The sequence below is a fragment of the Nannospalax galili genome, unplaced genomic scaffold (assembly GCF_000622305.1).
Source record: "Nannospalax galili isolate Female #2095 unplaced genomic scaffold, S.galili_v1.0 scaffold1354, whole genome shotgun sequence".
Lineage (NCBI taxonomy): Eukaryota > Metazoa > Chordata > Mammalia > Rodentia > Spalacidae > Nannospalax > Nannospalax galili.
This window is the reverse complement of record NW_008335784.1, coordinates 1,522,921-1,542,781: the sequence shown is the minus strand read 5'-3', so window position 1 is coordinate 1,542,781 and position 19,861 is coordinate 1,522,921. Positions and strand designations below refer to the sequence as shown.

General features: G+C 36.4%; 1 protein-coding gene across 4 annotated transcripts in view; it reads left to right on the top strand.

Moving 5' to 3' along the window:
* Positions 1-19,861, top strand: part of Nbea (neurobeachin) — a 715,145-nt gene that overhangs the window by 354,406 nt on the left and 340,878 nt on the right. For all 4 annotated transcript variants that reach the window (XM_029562257.1, XM_029562254.1, XM_029562256.1 and 1 more), the window contains one exon: positions 647-708. In XM_029562257.1, the coding sequence (XP_029418117.1) occupies positions 647-708 (62 nt within the window). The remainder of the gene's footprint in view (positions 1-646; positions 709-19,861) is intronic.

Below are 19,861 nucleotides of genomic sequence, written 5' to 3'. Positions count from 1 at the left end.
ATTTACACAAATTATTCTTTATTTTAAGAAGAGAGTTGTGCAATTAATTTCCAAACTGTTTACTGAATGTTTCTTGCCTTTGAAAGGGAATTATATTAGTGTAATGAGTCTGGGTTTAACAGTGGATAAAAGTCCTTGACCCAACCCTAGCAGACACTGAGTGTTCATTGACTGGGCCAGTCATTACATATTCCTTGCATTTTATTTTTTTCCTTTGGCTCATTTATAAACTCTGGTGAATGACCTGATAAGAAACTTCAATTTGGTCTTAACAGATTTTCAACCTTACTGTTCTTTGCTGCAGGAACCAGTCAGACTACAAGTGTCTTTGGGTTAAAAGCAGCTTTAACTAGCCCATCAATTTCAGTAATCATCCCCTACCTGGTTTAAACATTTAGATACACCTTGATCTAAGAAAGAACTGATACATGATATCATATTTTAGTAATTTTCATATCTTCTAGAATATCTGACTCTGGTATAAAATGTGTAATTTATGTAAAGAGTATGTTGATGCATGTTTCCGTTCATTTGGTTTTTGAGGTGTAGTTTTAGACAGTTTCTAAGTTGCACTTAGGCAGCACTTTGACTTGGAAGGATGCCTGCCTGTTGTAATCTTGTTTGTCCTGCACTTCCTTTGCCACAGGCCTTGTCTGTATGAAGTCCAGCACATCTGTGGTCGAGCTCGTCATGCTGCTCTGCTCTCAGGTGAGAATTCCATTCACTTGATTACACTCAGCTGTACAAGAATGCTTTGACTGATAAAACTGATGTGTGTCTACAATTTAAATTTTAATTTTATCTCTTACTGCAGAGATGAAGAAGGTAATATTTTTTGAGGTATATTAGTAGCTGTGTGGTCCTACCATGGAAGCACTGTCATGTTCTCCATCTCTTTTCTTTCACTCTCTTTAGTCTCCCTTCCTCCCCATCCTTCCATTGTTCTGTATTATAGATGATAGATAGATAGATGATAGATAGATAGATAGATAGATGATAGATAGATAGATAGATAATAGATAGATAGATAGATAGATAGATAGATAGATAGATAGATAGATCTTATGTATATATACATATATGTATGTATATCTTTAGGTCTTTTGCTATCATGTTTACCCTTTTAAAATGCAGCATAATTTATAATTTTAAAATTTACAGTTTGTTAGAATTGTTTCCTCCTCTGTTAGATTATAGGTAATGAAAACTAAAGTTCCTTTTTTGGTCAGTAGTCAAAATATATATCATACATTAAATTAGCGAGTCATCTTTGGTATGCTGCTTTCTCTTTTTATGTGTATTTGGTATATGTCAATTCTAAAGTCTACTTATTGCTGGTTAAATGTTAAAGAGACATTGTTGAATTTTTTTTTACAACTACACACACAAAAATGTTGAACTATACAAAGCTTGAACAAAAACATATATTTCAGTTTCTTAGATAACTAAAATGGAAATGTAATGGTCTTTTCTTTTACCAGGTCTTTCAAATCTCGTAGTGTTCCCTGTTATCACATAGATATGAAATATTTTGTAACATTAGAATGAAAAAGGAGCTGATACATGTTTGTAATAAGTAGGTGTTCCATTTACCTCTAGTTTCAGCAATAGAAGGAAGAGCACATCTGAACCTTAACGGGCTAGAGGTCAGCCTAAAACCATTGCTAACTCCCAGATAAACAGCAGTATGACTTCAGTTGATCTTTTCAACATTGCCAGAACAAACAGAACAAAACTTACTTACTGATTTCCAGGTTTCAAATTTGCTTTCTTCAGGAGCATGTTCATAGGAAGTCATTAGATGCAGTTCCACATTTTTAGCCAGGAAGACTTTTGATGTGAAATTATAGCAAGCATGCTCTCTAATAGGACTTTTTCTGAAGAGCATGTGAAAATTTTGCCCAGCGCTGAGGTCTTGAGTTTGAGAGACATTCTGGGAGTGCCACGTGCACCTTTTAGTTTGATGAGAATCCACATTTTTTAAAGGTGTTTATGGAAAGAAATAGATTAGAATGTCTTCTTCTTTAGCCCTGGCTCTCTGCAGTTCAGAAAAATAAAGAGAAATGTTGCATTAGGATCTAGTGTCTTTGATGGCCTCATCATCTAATCATAGGTTTAAGATTACTCATTTGCTGGCTCCAGGAATTCCTGCCATTAAGGGCCCTAGAGATGAAACTTTGCCTCAGATATTGATTGAAAGGAAGAGTGAGAAATTTAAGCCCTTTCTGCAGTGCACTTTCTTTCATTGTGTAAGCACAGCAGTATGATAAACATGCCTCTTAGTTTGATTTTAAAAATAATTTTCAGGGTGTTTGAACACTGAAAAATTAAAATATTTCAAGTGGTTTACTGGTTAAAATTCTCTCATATAAGTGACTGGATAGCTATGCACATTAAAAATAGCCCCAATTGTTTTGTTATTTTCTGATCATCTAAAATGTTGCTTTCTGCAAAATATTTTTAAGAAAGCAAATGAGTGGTTTTCCTTGTTGCAATTTAAATGGGGATTTTAACAATTCTAGTATGAAATTAAGCTAATCACTCCATCTTGCAGATCTTTAGTTGGTCCATGGATGTTTCCAAACTTTAGTTTTGAGGGCGCTGAAGAAGATGGATATGTCTTCAAAGCTTCTTGAATATCATATGACCTTTTTTTTCTATTACTCAAATTTGTGATTTTTATATTTGATTTTTTACCACTTAGCAGGATGACAGTAGCAGTAGCAGACTTCCATTGAAGAGAAAAATACTGTCAGCATTGTTGTAGAAATCGCATGGCATAGCCCTCTGCAGAGTTCTCTTCTGCAGGCCTTAATGCATCTCTTACACAAGGAGCTGATCCCTGTTGAATTAGCCTAGGTCGGTCTGCTGTCTTCCTGCCAATGCAGGCAATCATGCTGAATCTTTAAAGCTGCTGCAGACCCCAGAGCTCTTTTTGCTTTGTTTTCCTCTCAGCCCTAAGTCCTGATACATCCACAGGATGATGAGCAGTAGTTATACTAATAGAAGTAGCTGAATATCTGAGTCAGTACTGTCTTTTTTCCCCACAATGATAAAGACACTTTTAAAATAGTATCCACACTGTTGCTTAATTCTTGCCATAATATGTTTCAATGCAGATAAAATTTTCTTATTTCTTTGCATAGGATATTTTCAGCCCCAAACTTTCATAAGCCATTGGAAAATCAAATTGCGTTGGAGAGAATATGCAATAGGGATAGAAAAAGAAAATGGAAATGAAGCATTTTGTTATACTTTATTTTTCCTTAAAACATATTAATCAGATGATTTTAATTTTCATTTACATGTTAGAAATTTCATGTTAACTACTACATATTGTTAAGTATATTAGATTTTTGTTCCTTCTTAACTGAGCTCTTGAACAAAATTACTTTTGCCTATAGTTTGTATAGAAAATGTGGTCTAAATTTACATGAGATCACATTACAAGTGTCTGAAGGTACTTGTCAAGGATAATTCAGTTCATATGGGCAGCCTTCTAAACTCCAAGGGACATGGCGTCCAGTCTACCCCCAGTGGAATTTTACATTTCTTCAAAAACATTCAAAGTTTCAAGATGATATTAGCATTCTCCATTGCAAGTCCTTTAGTGTTTTAAAAGTACAAAAAACACCTTTTACTACATTCTGGATAATTTTTCCATGTAGATCTTATAGATACAAAATTAAATTGTAATAATTGGTTGTTTACTCTTCACCTTTAGTTTATTTAAAATTATAGTTGCTAACATCTTTCCAACAAAAATGGTTTCTATCATTTTGAAATGGAAGGAATTATATAAAATAATATGTATCACATGTGACGAAGTGAGTTCATAGTCAGTGCTCCCTATAGGTACCTTGGTTATCACAGGTCACATTCTGTTCTCTGTCACAACTCTTTTAAACTCTACAGCCAGCTGTGGTTGAGGTCTTTTCTGTTCTTTACATGGACTTATTCTTCTGTTATGTTATTCTTAGTGTATTGTATCCTTTGATGGAGAGCAGATTTAGTTTTTCAAGTAAACTTTTTTTAGGTACTGTAATAGTTTCTAATTATGTCCAGATTTTTCTCTTTTAGGAAGTCTCCATGAGAGGTACTCTAAGAAAAAATGAGTGATGTTATCCCATAGGATTTCTTTAAGTTTTCATAAGTAAAGCTTAGCAGATGTCACTGGCATTTTTTGAGCCTTATCTGTCAATAGAAAATGCTTTATAAATTGAGGGACTTCATGTAAAAAATAATGTTCTCACTATTTAAGTGCTTTCTGACTTAAAGCACTGATTAAGTAAATGCATGCTTAATAAATCATTTTTGTTCTCATTATAATCTTAAAAACATATAAGTTAAAATAAAGTCTCTTAGGATCTATATATGAAGTTCTTAGCCTGAATTATTTTGTGGTTCTCTCTGACTTTGTTCTTTTCTAAATACTTCATATACTTAACCAAAGAGATTTGGTGGCTTTGCTGATGTGATCAGGGCATGACCCAGGACTTCTAAGACAGCACTCACAAAGGAACCACAACTAAGGAACAGCCTTCTCTTTTCAATTGATGTGGCCTTTGAACGTTTAATTTTTTTCAACTTTTTCTCCAATTTGATACAGCTTAGTCAAATGGTACAAAAGAAAAAGATACTCTTCTAGATCTAAGAAAGCCAAGATGAGATACTAAGATACACATAAGGTGAATGTCGAGGCCTGTTAAATAGTATTCATTCATGAGTACTCGGTATTGTTAGGACTTTTGGTTGCATAATAAGATGATATATACAAGAAAACTGAGACAGATTGCCTGTTTTTCTTAGGGCCTTTGGAAATATGAAATCCTAATTGTCATAATGAACTTATGTCACATTTGATTCAGTGGTTAATTATTCTGTAACTGCTATTTTGAGTAGTTTGGTGGTTACTAAAGCCCTAGTGACTTTGCTTCCACTTCTGAAAGAATTTAGGTTTCTGAAATTTCATGTTAGTACATTAAATTTAAAAACAACAAGGCACAAGAGAAAAATATGTGGCCCGATCCTCTAATCCAAAATGAGGTAACATTGAAGGCTCTGTGGAAATGGACCCTTATCAACCCTGAAGCTGGTATGCTTTCCCTGCAGCATTAGCAAAGAAAAAGACTCCTCCCTTGGACATAACCCAAGCTGAGGTCTGCGTAGGAGAGAAACTCTTATGTACTCTGCCCTAGACCAGCCTCTGTTATTGCAGTTCAGAAATTAAATGGCTAGTGAGATGGCTCAGCAGCTAAAGTCCTTATTCCACAAGACTGACAACTTGGGTTGGATCCCCAGAACCTATGGTGAAAGGAGAGAACCAACTTCCAAAAGTTGTCCTCGCACCTTTACATGCACTCCTTGGCACATGCATGCCTGTACTTGCACACACAATCATACAAAACAATAATATTAATATTTTTAAAAGGAATACAATAAAGACGGTATATTTATTTGGTTATGTAGAATATTAAATGTCTTCCAGTGTGTTTTTCAAATGCAGTAGTACTCTACTTCATCATAGAAAGCCAGGGCTGGAAAGAAGCGTCTGACTTCTGAGCAGTACTGAAAAGGTCATGATTGTTGCCAGTAGCTTCATTCCTGATTTGAGAAGTAAAGCCACTGCCTCTTTCCTGACCACATAGGAAATTCCTGCCGTTGTCTTAGCCTTTCTGGATGAATGCATAACTAGATATGTAAAGACCATATGTTCAAGTTACTGTTGATCATTTCCACGGAGCTTTGTTTACTGATTTCTTTACATTTATAAATTGTATTAAATAGCACATTGAGTATATTTTTTTTACTTTATAAAGGTTTATTTATCTTTTAAAGGTTTGTTTTAAGTGTGTGTGTGTGTGTGCGCGCGCGTGCACGCGCGCGTGCCTGCCAAATGAGTGCAGTGCCCACGGAGGCTAGAAGTGGGTATTGGATCCCTGAAGCTGGAGTTAAGGTGGGTTGTGATCTCTCCAGCCCCTGAAATCTATTTTACTTGATACATCAGAGTATAAAAAGTTATGCAGTAATGCTTTGATACATGTAAACTTTGCACAATGTTAGAATCAGGTTAGACATATCTATTTTCTCAAACATTTGTAATTTCCCTCTGAAAATTTCAAAATCCATTTACCTTCTTGAATTATGTAGTACATTACTGTTGTCTTCAGTCACTACATTATGCAGGGACACTGTGGTCCTTCTCACACCTATTTGTGACATAGCACCCATTCTTCACCCTATTCTTCCCATCCTTTGTTAGATAACATCCTCTCAGCCTCTGTGAATGACTTTATTTTTACATTCCTTGTGTTTGTGAGGTTATGTGGTAATTTTCTTTTTGTGCTTGGCTTGTTTCACTTATTTCTCCATTTCTATCCATACTGTCAGAAATGACCGGGTTTCATTCTTTTATGGTTGAATAATTATATATATATGGTCACATTTTCTTTATCCATTCATCGGTTGGTTGATAGATGCTTAGGTTGTTTCTATTTCCTGGCTATTGTTAACAGTGCTGTAGTAAACATGAGAGTGTAGATATCTGTTTGACATACTGATTCCATTTCTTTGGAAACATACCTATACATTTGTACATTTTATTGAGAATTGTTCCCACTGTATAAGTTGTCTCCCCCATGCTATTTTTTCTCTTGCTATGCAAAACCTTTTTAGTTTGACATAGTCCAGTTTTTCTATTTCTGCCTTTGGGAATTTGTCCAGAACATCCTTGTCTAGTCTAGTTTGCTGAAGTTTTTCCTGTACTTTTCTTCTACTAGTTTCATACTTTGAGATTGTTCATTTCAGTCTAGATCCATTGTATGATGGTTAAGAGTTTGGGATCTAGTTGCATGCTTCTGACATTACAATAAGTTTTAAACCACTCAATTTTATTATAAAATACTTCTCTAACTGATTTGTGGTACTTATCATACTCTTAAATCATGTAACTTGGATCGCTTTATATTAGGAGGCTGGTGTCCAATGCCAATTATAAATAAAGGTGTAGGATAATGAAAGTTCAGAACTCATCTGAGTGAAGATGGTAAAAGTATTTCTCATGTGTCATTTCCCATAATTCTAATAAAATTGAGACATAAATAAGTAAATAATCCCTTGCCACTCATAGGATTTCTTAAGATTGCTACCGTGTCTAGCAGAGGATGGAATGTATTTGGAAGCATAGGTTCTCGTGAAGCCTGTGGCCCTCACCCCATAACCCTCTTTATACTCTACCACAAATACACCCTTTACCTTCTCCACACTTGTTTGCTTCCTCCATCATCATTCTCTTGTGTCTATACTGTGAGGTCTTAAGGATAATTATAGCAACTGTGAAAAATACTAAGAACACATATGTCACACAGTCCTGATACTATGGAATAGGCTCTTTTTGGTGGGTTTTCTTTTTTTTTCTTTTATTACTTATTGTATAGTTTTCTGTGTCTTCTTTTAATCCCATTTTACATCTTCTCACAATCATACTTTTCTGTAATTTTATATCCTTTTCCCTCAAATAATTATAGTCTTTCATGGGAATATGCAGATATAATGCAGAGTCCCATGACCCCTTCCCCAAGCATCCTCAGTTGTACTGTCTCCTGTATAACTGCAGTGTCAACTAAGAAATTGGTTCTTATACAGTACTCTTATCTAGACTACAGATACTATTCAGTTTTCTCTATTTTACATACATTTATTTATGTGTGTTTGTGTGCATGTGTGCGTGCATGTGTGTGTGAGTGTGTGTGTAATTCAGAGTAGTTTTACTTCAGATATTAATGCAGTCAATACAGTTGTTACTATGGTCTCACTTGTTCCTAATTATTTCAAGCTCCTCTTTCATGAAGCTTTTCTTATGTGTTGATATAGTAGTTTAATCTCTTCATTAGCTTTGATATCTGAATGCAAAACCTGGATAATAGAGGGCACTATTTACTTTGTTTAATTAGAAGCTCTTCTGCGTGGTAAGTGCATGATTTTGTTATTCATTATTTTACAATTTCCTTTTGAATAAGCCTCATCGCTAGCATTTCCTCTGTGTGAAGCATTCATGGCATTTAATAGAGAAAGTAAAGTTACATGTACTATTAATCACTTACTTAAAACAATCCAAAACGAAGAACTTCTTAAGGATGACACAAAGTGTTAGAGACTTTCAAGGTCACTATATAGGTATTATTCATTTCAGTTATGCTGCAGCTGTTCACTCTGCTAAATCTGGTTCTAGTTTTCTATTGCCAGAGCTGCCTCTGTTTCGTTTGTCCTTATATCACCCAGCCATTGCACAAAGTCAAGCACATAGTTTAGGTATTTATTAATGATATGTTGTTTAGTTCATGAACAAAAGCAATATAGTTATTGAGATTATTTTTATTTATTTTTTAAATATATGAGTGCTTTCTTTGCATGTATATAAGTGCACTATGTGTTTGGAATGCCCACAGAGACCAGAAAAGGGCATCAAATTCCCTGGACCTGGAGTTACAGCCTATTGTTAGCCACCATTGCAGGTGATAGGAACCAAACCTGGGGCCTGTGCAAGAGCATTCAGTGCTCTAAACTGGTGTGCCATCTCTCCAGCTCCTTGATTATATTTTATCATGATAAAACATACATAGAAATAAAATGTGCCATTTTAAGTGTACAATATAGGATCAAAATTTTCATTCATAGCATCTCAAACTCTAAACATTAAGTTGTTTCTAAAATATTTTTAAAATCCAGACAAAATATTTGTTCCATTAAATATTAATGTGCCTAGCCTAGATATTTCACATAAGTGGAGTCATGCATTGTCTTTTGTATCTGATTTATTTCTCTGAACATAATGCTTTCAAGTTCATCCTTGTTGGAGCAGATAATAAAACTTCAGTCCTTCCTATGGTTGATATTCCCTTGTAGCTATAGAACCATGTCTAATTAATCCATTCATTTCTTGGCAGACAGTTAGATTGCCTCCATCTTTTTAGATATTGTGATTATTTCTGTTGTGAACATTGACATACAGGTATCAGTTGAATTTTAGAATTTAAGAGAAGACTTGGAGAAATTACCAAAATGCTTTTTATCATGGCTTCACTATTTTACATTAGCACGAAGAATCTACCAATGTTTCAATTTCTCCACATCCTAACAAAATGTATTATTTCTGATTTTGAGGCATTTTTTTAGTTAAAGCTATCCCAAGAAATGCCTTGTTGTGAGTTTTATTACCATTTTTCTAATGATGGTCTGTTTTTCTGTACACATTGAGCTTTGAAACCTTCAGTGGAATGATTGCAATTCAATGTCCTTTGCCCATCTTAATTAGTTGACTGCCCCTGCTCTTTCAGCATTCAGAAGATAAAAGCCTTATCAGATATATCATTTTCATGAATAAATATGAATATAATTTAGTACATAAATCTGCTTAATGCCAATAATATACAATAGGGCTTTAATATATAAGATGTAATACTGGAAGCTACTTCTAAAATGGTGACATAGATCAGTGGCATTGTGCAATGTATTTTGATTTTATCAAAGCATGAACCAAGAAGATATACACTCTAGGCTGGTGTGGGGAGTGAATAAGTAAAGCAGACAAGAAACCGTCCTCAACTTGCTGCAGTGAAGTTTGCTCCCAGCCCTTCTTAAAATAAAGACAGTTTTCATAATGGTCTTTTTGCTGAGGAATGGGGTATAAGTCTATTTGATAGTCTCAGAACGCGAATGTGTACAAAGTCCCAGGAGTGTACATTTTGAGAAGTATTGCAAATTTTGCCTACATTATTAAGAAAATATTTTCAAAGGTTAAACTTGTAGCTTAATAGTACACAGTGCCTTGTGACATATTTGAATAATGTCTATATGTTTTGGTGGTAATGTTAACACTTCCATGCATAGTTATACTTTACTCTTTTTTTTGAGTTACAGCATTTTGAAGATTACTGTCATACCCTACTCTTAGCTCTAAAATGACACAGAACATTATAAGAAATGATGCCAACAAATTAGGATGTGAAGAGATAAATTGGGGTCTTTAGTGTTTGCCTTTCCTCCCATTTTTCCCCTTATCTTTTAACAATCCATTCTTTCACCTGATGCTTTTTGGAGTCTTCTTCTCTTCATGTTGATATGACTTCATTTGGGCTGGAGTGATGGCTCAGTGGTTAAGAGAATTGGCTACTCTTGCATAGGACCCAGGTTTGATTCCAGAAACCCAAATGGCAGCTAACAACCATCTGTAACTCTAGTTCCAGGCGATCCAACACCCTCTTCTGACATGTGTGGGCTTTGCATGACATGAGTGCCCTTACATACGTGCAGGCAATACACTCATGCATAGATAATAAAAATAATAAAAATAAAATATTTTTTAAGAATTAAAAAACAAGATATAGGCCGGGCTGGTGGCACATGCCTTTATTCCCAGCAGTTGGGAGGTAGAGGCAGGTGGATCTCTGTGAGTTCAAGGCCAGCCTGGTCTATATAGGGAGTTCCAGGGCAATTGGGGTATAGGGAGACCCTGTCTCAAAAAAGACCCCCCCCCAAAAAACAAGATAGTAACCCCCCAAACTCAAAAGATCCCAATTGACTGTCAAGAAAAGGAAAAGAAGATAGTGCCCTGAAGAGAAAGGTCCTGCTCACTTCAGGAATTTCTACCCATTGTTTCCTATAACTCCTTGTGTCCCAGAAAAGGTCTTCAACATTGCCCTGAGCCCTGGAAGACAGAGATTGGAGACAGAGAGATCATCACCATTTTCTTCAGGGCTGGACCTAGCCTTCAATAAACCTGTTTCCTACTACCAAAAACAGTAAATTAAACCCAAAAAGATAGCAACAGGACAGTGCAACTTTAAAAAATAGTACTCTTATCAGTCTTGACTAATACATAAAATAGCTTGTACTGTGTTCTATTGAACAAGTATAAAAATCTTTCTCACAATAAATCATAGAAATTAGAAAAATACTTCATTTTATATGTATGGGGCTTTGAATTATTTTGTTTTGGAAGTTCTTGTTCTGTCAGACTTTAATTTCAAGACCTAAAGGAATTTAAAACCACATCCATTATTAAATTGTAAACTGTATATTTAAATGTGACAAACACTTTTTTAAAGTTTGCATATTTCTTATTAATTTATTTTATTGGGTATGACTAGGAAACAAACCAATAGCCTGACACATGTAAGCAAATGTTGCTGCAGAAAAAAAAAAAAAATGCCCCAAGGGTATAGTAATACACTCTTTTATTTTTACTTTTTATTTTTTTTGCAATCTTGCCTATCAATCCTAAAGCCAGTGCATACTAGGTAAGAGCTCTTCTATTCAGCCCTCATTCCTAGCTCTTAAATCTTTATTTGTCTAATTTAAAAGTCATAAATCTTAACATTTGTAAAAATTCTATATTTTGTGTCAGTGTTTCATCTAGTCAACACATTTTTTAAACTTTTTTTTTGAGAATTTCATGCATGAGTATTGTCTTTGCATTATTTCCATCTTCCCAGCTTCCCTCCAGCTCTTCCTATATCCCCCTATTGATTTTTTAATCTTAAATAGTAACTTTTGTATTAGTTGTTTTTCTGTTGCCATAATGAAATACCGACAAAAGGAATTTATAGAAGAAAGCGCTTACTTCATCTTACAGTTCCAAAGGGACTGGTTCCATCATGGTGGCAGTCAAGGCTCAGCATGGCAGTGGAGGCAGGAAGCTGACTGACCATATTTTCAGAGGGAGGGGGAGGGGGGGGGGAGGAAGAGGGGGGGAGAGAGAGAGAGAGAGAGAGAGAGAGAGAGAGAGAGAGAGAGAGAGAATGAACACACAGGAAGTAGGGCCAAGCTATAAACCCTAAAACCCCACCCTCAGTGACATACTTGCTCCAGCAAGGCTCCACCTCCTAAAGGTTCCATAGCCTCCCAAACAGTGCCACCCACTGGGGACCAAGTTTAACATGTAGAACATTTTTCATGTAAACCACCATATTTAGCCCCTGTTCCCCATAGGCTCATGATTGTTTTATGATGCAAGATGCACTTAGTCCAACTTCAAAGTCCCTATACTCTTTAACAATCTCAACACTGTCCAGAAGTCTAAAACCCAAAAATCTCCTATGAAACTTAAGGAAATCTCTTAACTGTGACTCTTTGTGAATTTAAAAAAAAAAAAAAAAAATCGCATACTTCCAACATAAAATGCCACAGAATATATGTTTGCGTTACAAGAGGGAGGAATGGGGGTGTAGTGTGAAGATTAGACCAAAGCAAGCCTGAAACCCAGCAGTACAAACACCAAATCATGTAGCTCCATGTCCAGTATCTGGGGTTTCAGTTTCCAAGGTCTTAGATGGCTCCGTCCCTATAGCTTTGCTGCCTGAAACATACTTCTTTCTCTTGTGCTGAATCTACTCCCTGTATGCAGCTCTCCTTAGCAGATATTTCACAGCTCTGATACCGCCAACATCTTGGGTGTCCACTGCAACTCAGATTTCAGGTTGACAGGTTCATGCAATGACCTCTCAGAGATTCCTGGTGAGGAGGCTTTCCTAGAAAATTGCTGTGTAGCAGCAAGAAATCATTTAGGTACTCTTTCACAAGTTTAATTTTGAGGTTTAACTAGGTGACAGGTGTCTTACCCTGAGGCCACTTTTCTATTGTTCTAGTACTGAGGAGGATGCTTCTCTTGGATGCCAATCTCTTTAACAATTATAGCCCATTTTTCCGCATGTGACTTGGCTAAGACTTTAGGCTTCCTAGGGCCTTTTTTTTCCTCCAAGTTATACCGTTTTTTATTTCTTCCTGCTTCACATGTTGCACTTTTTTTTTATTGTAGACCTTGCACAAGAGTAATCATTAATATTTATGCCACAGACTTAATATTAGGCTGTCTTGAAATTTCTTCCACCAAAGAAATTTGTTCATTACTTTTTAATTTAGCTTCATGCAAATTCTCTAACCATGGGCAGAAGGCAGTCAGATTCTTTGCCAAAATATCATATGAATGACCCAAGTCCAATTGCTAAAAGAGTCCTTGTTCCCTTTTGAAGTCTCATGAACCAGACCTCTACTTTCCACATTATTCTCAGCACTATTATCTTTCAAGTCCCTACTAAAGTGGCCTGGTAAGCTTTGTTTATAGCACTTAACTGCTTTTCAAGACCAGATATCCAGTCTTCCATAGTCCTCCAAAAAACAACATGGTCAGGTTCTTCACAGCAGTAACTTTCCTGGTACCATTTTCTGTTTCTGTGATAAAATACCATGACAAAAGCAACTTAAGAGAGAAAGGGTTGGGACTGGAGAGATAACTCAGCAGTTAAGAGCACTGGCTGCTCTTGCAGAAGACCAGGGTTCAATTCCCAGCACCTACATGATGACTAACAGCTACCCATAACTCCAGTTCCATGGGCTCCAGTGCCCTCATATGACCTCTGTAGGCATTGTACAACACAGGTGCACTTTCATATACACAGGCAATTCACTCATACACATAAACTAAAAATAGTAAATAATTTTTTTATGAAATAAAGGATTTATATTATAGTTCCAGAAGGATAGATAGAGTCCATCATGTCAGAGAAGATATGGCAACAGGCAAGGTTAGGCACAGTAGCCAGAGCAGGAAGATGGCTGGTTCCTGAAAATTTGGTGGAAACAAAGAAATGGAAGTAACTTCTACAACAGCGCAGGTTTAGTTTTAAAAATAAAATAAAATAAACCCTGTGGTAGGAGGTCTCTAAATTGGGCAACTGGATTGCTCACATTCTGCTTACAGGCCAGGGGTAGTTATAAGGGAGAAGGTAGGGAGAAGGGATGGAGATGGGTGTTACAGTCTTCCTTTTTTGACTCAAGATTGGCCTTTGCTAAGAGTGACAAAAGAATGGTGAGTAATGAGTAAAAGAATGTCAGGTGATGGTAAGCCATTTATTGCCAGCTGTTATCAGAGGTCTACAGAGGGAGCTGGCATGAATCTAAAAAACACCATTCTAGAGTCCTAGAATGCTAATTACTATGGTTTTGGGAAATTCTTAACATTTCATTAAAATGGAGGAACTTTGCAAAAGTGGTGTTGCCATGGCTGACAGTCAAATTTTCACCTTCTCACAGGAAGCAGAGAGAGATGACAGGAATAAAGGATGAGGCTTTAAACTCTCAAATCTCCATCCCAGTGACATAAGTCCTCCAGCCAGACTCCACTTCCTAAAGCTTTCATAATATTCCCAAACATCACTACAACTGGGAACCAAATGTTTAAATACATAAGCTGATGGGGGCATTTCTCATTCAAACCACCACAACTCTATTTCCTTATTTAATAAAATTATTTAACTTTCTTCAGTTAAGTTGGAGCTCAGTGGTACAGTGCTAGCTTAGCGTATTGCGAAAGCATGGGTTCAGCTCTTTAGCACTACCCAAAGCATTGTTCCTGATTGTTTTCTAGGCCTTTCTAACAGCAGACACTTTCTAACTAGGATAACTATCCACCTCAGAAGCTCAGATTTAGCATATAAATGTTTTATATTGTTTTTTTTTAAAGTTGTCAAAGATATTCTCTTAAACTACTGGTAACTATATGCACAAGACCATGCAAGCTCAAACCATACAAAATTCCTACATGGAAGTGGGGAGGTGAATAAGAAGTCCCAACATTAGCTGAAGAAAAATTGGCAGCAGATAACTACTGAAAGAGGGAGAGTTGGTTTTCTTTAAGGGTGTGGTGCTAGATGAGTTAACCAGACTCCAGTGGATAGACACACACCAAAGGACATTTGGAGACACAAACTTGGCTTGATAGGCCTTAGTATATATGACAGAGTACATGAAAACCAGTGGGAGTGTATAAGAGGGGTGCAGGTAGGGGAGGGGTCTAAATATGATCAAAATATGTTGTATGAAACTCAGAGAAATTCAATAAAAATTTTAATTAAAAATATTATCTTAAGCATATTTATTAAAGAAGCAGTGTCCTCAACAACATAAACAGCATATGAATAGTTTGGCTTCCAGTAGATCTGTATCTGTGGGTTCAACCAGCCACACATTTAAAAAAAATTGCAAAACAAGTTGAATCTATTTTGAACTTGCACAGACTTGTTAACCATTCTTAAAGCAATGCAGTAGAAAAACTATATAGTGATTATATTATATTAAATATTAGAAGTAATCTAGTGATTATAGTGTGCTAGGGGACAGATTTATGTTATATGCTAATGTTGTGCAATTTTATATAAGGAACTTCATCTATGAATTTTGAATACCCATGGGATCCTAAAAAAATCTCCCATGTGTACCAGTGATGGAAATAGATGTGCTGTACTTGTTAATAATTACAGAAGATCCTTGCATTAAAATATTTTGTAAACAAGTCTAATCTTTAAGTACAAAAACAAGTGCATATATAGATTAGAACTTTTGTGAGTAGATGTGTTTAATTTATTAACATAGTGATCTGCTAAAAATTTGGGGAACCTTAATGTTTATATGATGGGGTAACCAACTAGGTATTTTCTGTGTTGCCTAGTAGTTTTTCCATGATTAACCTTGATAGTGGTTATCTTTCTTTAAACTAATTATTGACTGTTTTTTGCCCTAATTTTTGCCTACAAGCTTTTAATACAATGTTTATAAAAGTAAGGCATGAAAATACAAACAAGAATACTTAAAATGCTTTGCTCATATACTTATGTACTCATTAATTTGGTTATGTTTCTTAGTTTGCTTTATGTTGCTGTGACAAACATCATCACCACAAGCAACTTGGGGGACTAAAGGGTTTATTTCAGCTTACACTTCCTGGTAACAGTCCATCACTGAGAGAAAGCAGGGTAGGAATTCAAGACAAGAAGCTGGAGGCCAGAGCCAGGGATGAACACTGACTGGCCTGCTCCCTTTGGCTCCTGCTCAGTCAGATTTCTTTTTAATTTTGATTTTTTGAGACTGAGTCTCCTTGTTGCTCCAACTGGCCTGGGACTTGCTATGTAGACCAAGCTGGCCTCGATCTCACAGAGATCTGCCTGCTTCTGCCTCCCAAGTGCTAGAATTAAAGGTATGTGCCACCATTCCCAGCCATTAGTCAACTTTCTTACATAACCCAGAACTATCTGCTAAGGTGGCACTGCCCACAGTATGCTGGGCCAAACCATATGAACTAGGAATCAAGACAATGCTGCACAGACATGCTCACAGACTATCTTGGAAAGTCCTCAATTGAGGTTTTTCTCCTCCCAGGAGACTCTAGTTTGTAACTTGACAATTAAAGCTAACCAGCACAATTTCACATTCATAGAAAAATTGTTGACCCCTAACTATTCATTTTACATAGCATTCTTCAGTTCTTGTACTTATGAACTTCACCATTGCTCAGATATGTCAGTACATCAATTATAATAAACATTTGCTTTGAAAATTTTAAGGACTACCACTGCTTTGGGTTGAGAATGATAAGTAGATATTAAGGATAGAGGAAATATAAAATCAATTTTCAATTTCCAGAATACTTAAAAATCTATTCATACCTTCCAATATTTCCCTTTTAATGTTTTCCATATTTAAATTTTTTATTTATTTAATAACCACATGATAAGAAGAAGCATTTCATTGCACCTTGAACATATTCAATAACAATTTCCAGAGCAAAGACACATCTCCTTCAAAAGTGGCTGTAAATATTTTTAGGTTCACAGTTAAATTAATACAGTTATACATTGAACTCAGTATAAACCCTGTAAGACATAAAATTGAATGAGTTTTTAGCCTGTAAAAAAGATCTCCATTTCATTTTAAAATGTACTGTTTCCTATAGAAAGACTCATTTTTAATGCTACTAACACTTAGATGTTTGCACATGTGTCTCTAATCTCCCTGTATCTGATTATTACTAGTCACAGTCAGTTACACTGGGATACTTGGCACCTGAGTATGGATATAAAGTCATCAGGTAGATTTCAATGGTAATGTTTAGCACCTCTACTAATTAACATGAAGTAAATTTTTATGTTTCCTCCTCAAATATAACTCATTTTTTTATTTGTTGATTTTTTGTGTGTGTATCACACAGAATATCCCAAACAATCTTCTTCATCCATATACCCACTTTCCAAATGGCACCCTCCCATAGCCTCTCAACCCCCCACTGGAGCCCATATACTCTGTCATCCCTGTTACGGTCCACTGTGTTGTCAGCGCACCCAGCTGTTCCCCAGTGCTTCTCCATCCGCTGGATCTTGTCAGCCTATCTAGAGATCCTTGTTTTAGGAAGACCAGCTGTTCCTCATCTAGCAGCAATCAGTTGTCAACATTCCTTTAGATAAAATTGGGGCCTACTGTTCATTTTCCCAGTACTATGCTGGGTTATTCTCTGGGAGTCTCTTGGGCCACCCTGGCCAACAACTCAAAGGAAGGTATCTCCTGTCTGGCATTGTTTCTTGCTATGTAGCCTTTAGCTATACATATAGACTCTTAAAAATTATATTGACCCCTTTATACTTTGATTATACTTTCCTTTTGGGTGTTTAAGACCCTACAGTTGGCCCAGATTAACCAATTTATTTTTACTCTTAAGGCCCTTTGAGATCTGATTTCAGGGGTCACATGGGCTTGGGAGGAGCCCCTGGCTCCTTTCTTTTACCACTTCCTTGTATGTGAAGATAAGTGAAAGATCCTGCTCAACCATGCCTGGCTTCACTTGGAAGCATGGAAGAAATGTTTCCTCTGTGTTGACCCTCCTCTTTGTAGACTGGACACTGATTCAAGTCCATCTGGTGGGGTCTCCACGGCATCCTTGATCAAGAAGACAGGTTACTCACCAAAGTTGCAGGACATTTTGAGAGATGCTCATAGTCCCCTGGAACTTAGTCAACCTAGGAGGGCAAGGAGCAAATACTGTCCTTTATGTCCTTCTGACCAAATTAGTATAGGCCTCAAAGTATGACTGTTAGAAATCCAAAAAGGTTAGTTCCACGAGTCTGGTATTTTAATTACCATGTACCATGTAGATAAACCTTGGGCAAAGACCAAACATTCTCAGATAAACCTTGCCTAGACATATATTTCTTGATCTGCTATGTATAATTTGTCAGTAGATTGTTTGACTAATATGGTTCCCTCTGGTTTTTAAAACTAGCTAGGCATTATTTATCTCCTGCATTGTCTAACCCCTCCATCGTGGTTTCCCCAATCAAGGTGCCCCCCTTTTTCCCATTTCTCCCTGAATAATACCTTTCTCCTATGGTACCACCTCTCTTGAGTTCCTTTTTTCCCTTTATCCCCTAGGTTCCTAGTATAACCTTCCCTCCCTCCCCCCTTAAAAAAAACAATTTTTGTCCTTATCTCCCTTATTAACACCTATTTGCTACTTTTCTTCTCTTTCGGATTCTTTCTTTTCCTTTACCATCCTCTTCTTTTCATTATCCTGGTTCCTGTAGTTATGTCTGGATGCATATTCACTTATAAGGATTTGGTGCTAGGATCCACAAATGAGGGAGAACATATGTCCCTTTTTTTTCTGAGTCTGTGATACTTCAGTTAGTATAACAGTGTCTGGTTCTACCTATTTATTTGTAGATTTCATGATTTCATCTTTCTTTACTGCTGAGTAAAAGTCCATCGTATAAATGAACCACATTTTCATTATCCACTTGTCAGTGGATAATGTGGACCTAAGTGGACACTTAGGTTGCTTCCATCTCGTAGCTATTGTGAAAAGAGCAGCAAAAACATGGATGTGCAAGTGTCTCTGCAATATGATGAGTTCTTTGGGTATATGCCAAGGAGTGGTATAACTGGATCAAATGGTAGGTTTATTTTTAGTTTTTTAAGAGTTCTCCACACTGCTTTCCATAGGGATTGACCAAGTTTGCAGTCTCACCAGCAGTGGATGAGTGTTCCCCTTTCCCCACATCCTCTCCAACATTTGGTATCGTTTATTTTCTGGATGGCCAGTCTGACTTGGGTAAGATGAAATCTTAAAGTGGTTTTAATTTGCATTTCCCTAATTACTAGTGATATTGAACACCTTTTAAGATACTTCTTAGCTGTATTTATTTCTTCTTCTGAGAACTCTCTGTTCAGTTCTTTAGCCCACCTTTTAGTTGGGTTAATTCCTTTCTTGATTCTCTGTTTTTTGAATGCATTATATATTCTGGAAGTTAAACCTCTGTCAGATGTATCCCTGGTGAAGATTTTCTCCCATTCTGGGGGTTTTCTCTTCACTTTCTTGGTTGCTTCTTTAGATGTACAGAAGCTTTTTAGTTTAATGAGGTCCCATTTGTTGATTCTTGACCTTGTTTCCTGAGCAATTGATGTCTGATTTAGAAAATCCTTTCATACACTTATATCTTGTAGGTTATTGCCAATATTTTCTTTTAGCAGTTTCAGAGTTTCAGACTTTGATCCATTTGAAGCTGACTTTTGTGCAAGGTGAAAGATAGGGGTTCAGTTTCATTCTTCTACAAGTGGAGATCCATTTTGCCAGCACCATTTGCTGAACATGCTGTCTTTCCTCCAGTGAATGTTCTTGGCCCCTCGGTCAAATATCAGGTGGCTGAAACTGCATGTACTCATATTTCGGTGGGTTTTATATATGGCTTTAATTATATTCAGGTATGTTCCCTCCAGTCCAATTCCCTCTAGGACTTTGAACATAAATGCATGTTGAATTTTGTCAAAGCCCTTCTCTGCATCTATTGAGATGACCATGTGGTTCTTGTCTTTGAGCCCATTTATATGATTTATGACATTTATTGACTTATGTATATTGAACCATCCCTGCATCTCTAGAATAGAGCCAACTTGGTCATGGTGGATGATCTTTTTGATATATACCTATATGTGGTTTGCAAGTATTTTATTGAGCCCCCTTGGATCTATGCTCATTTTGGAT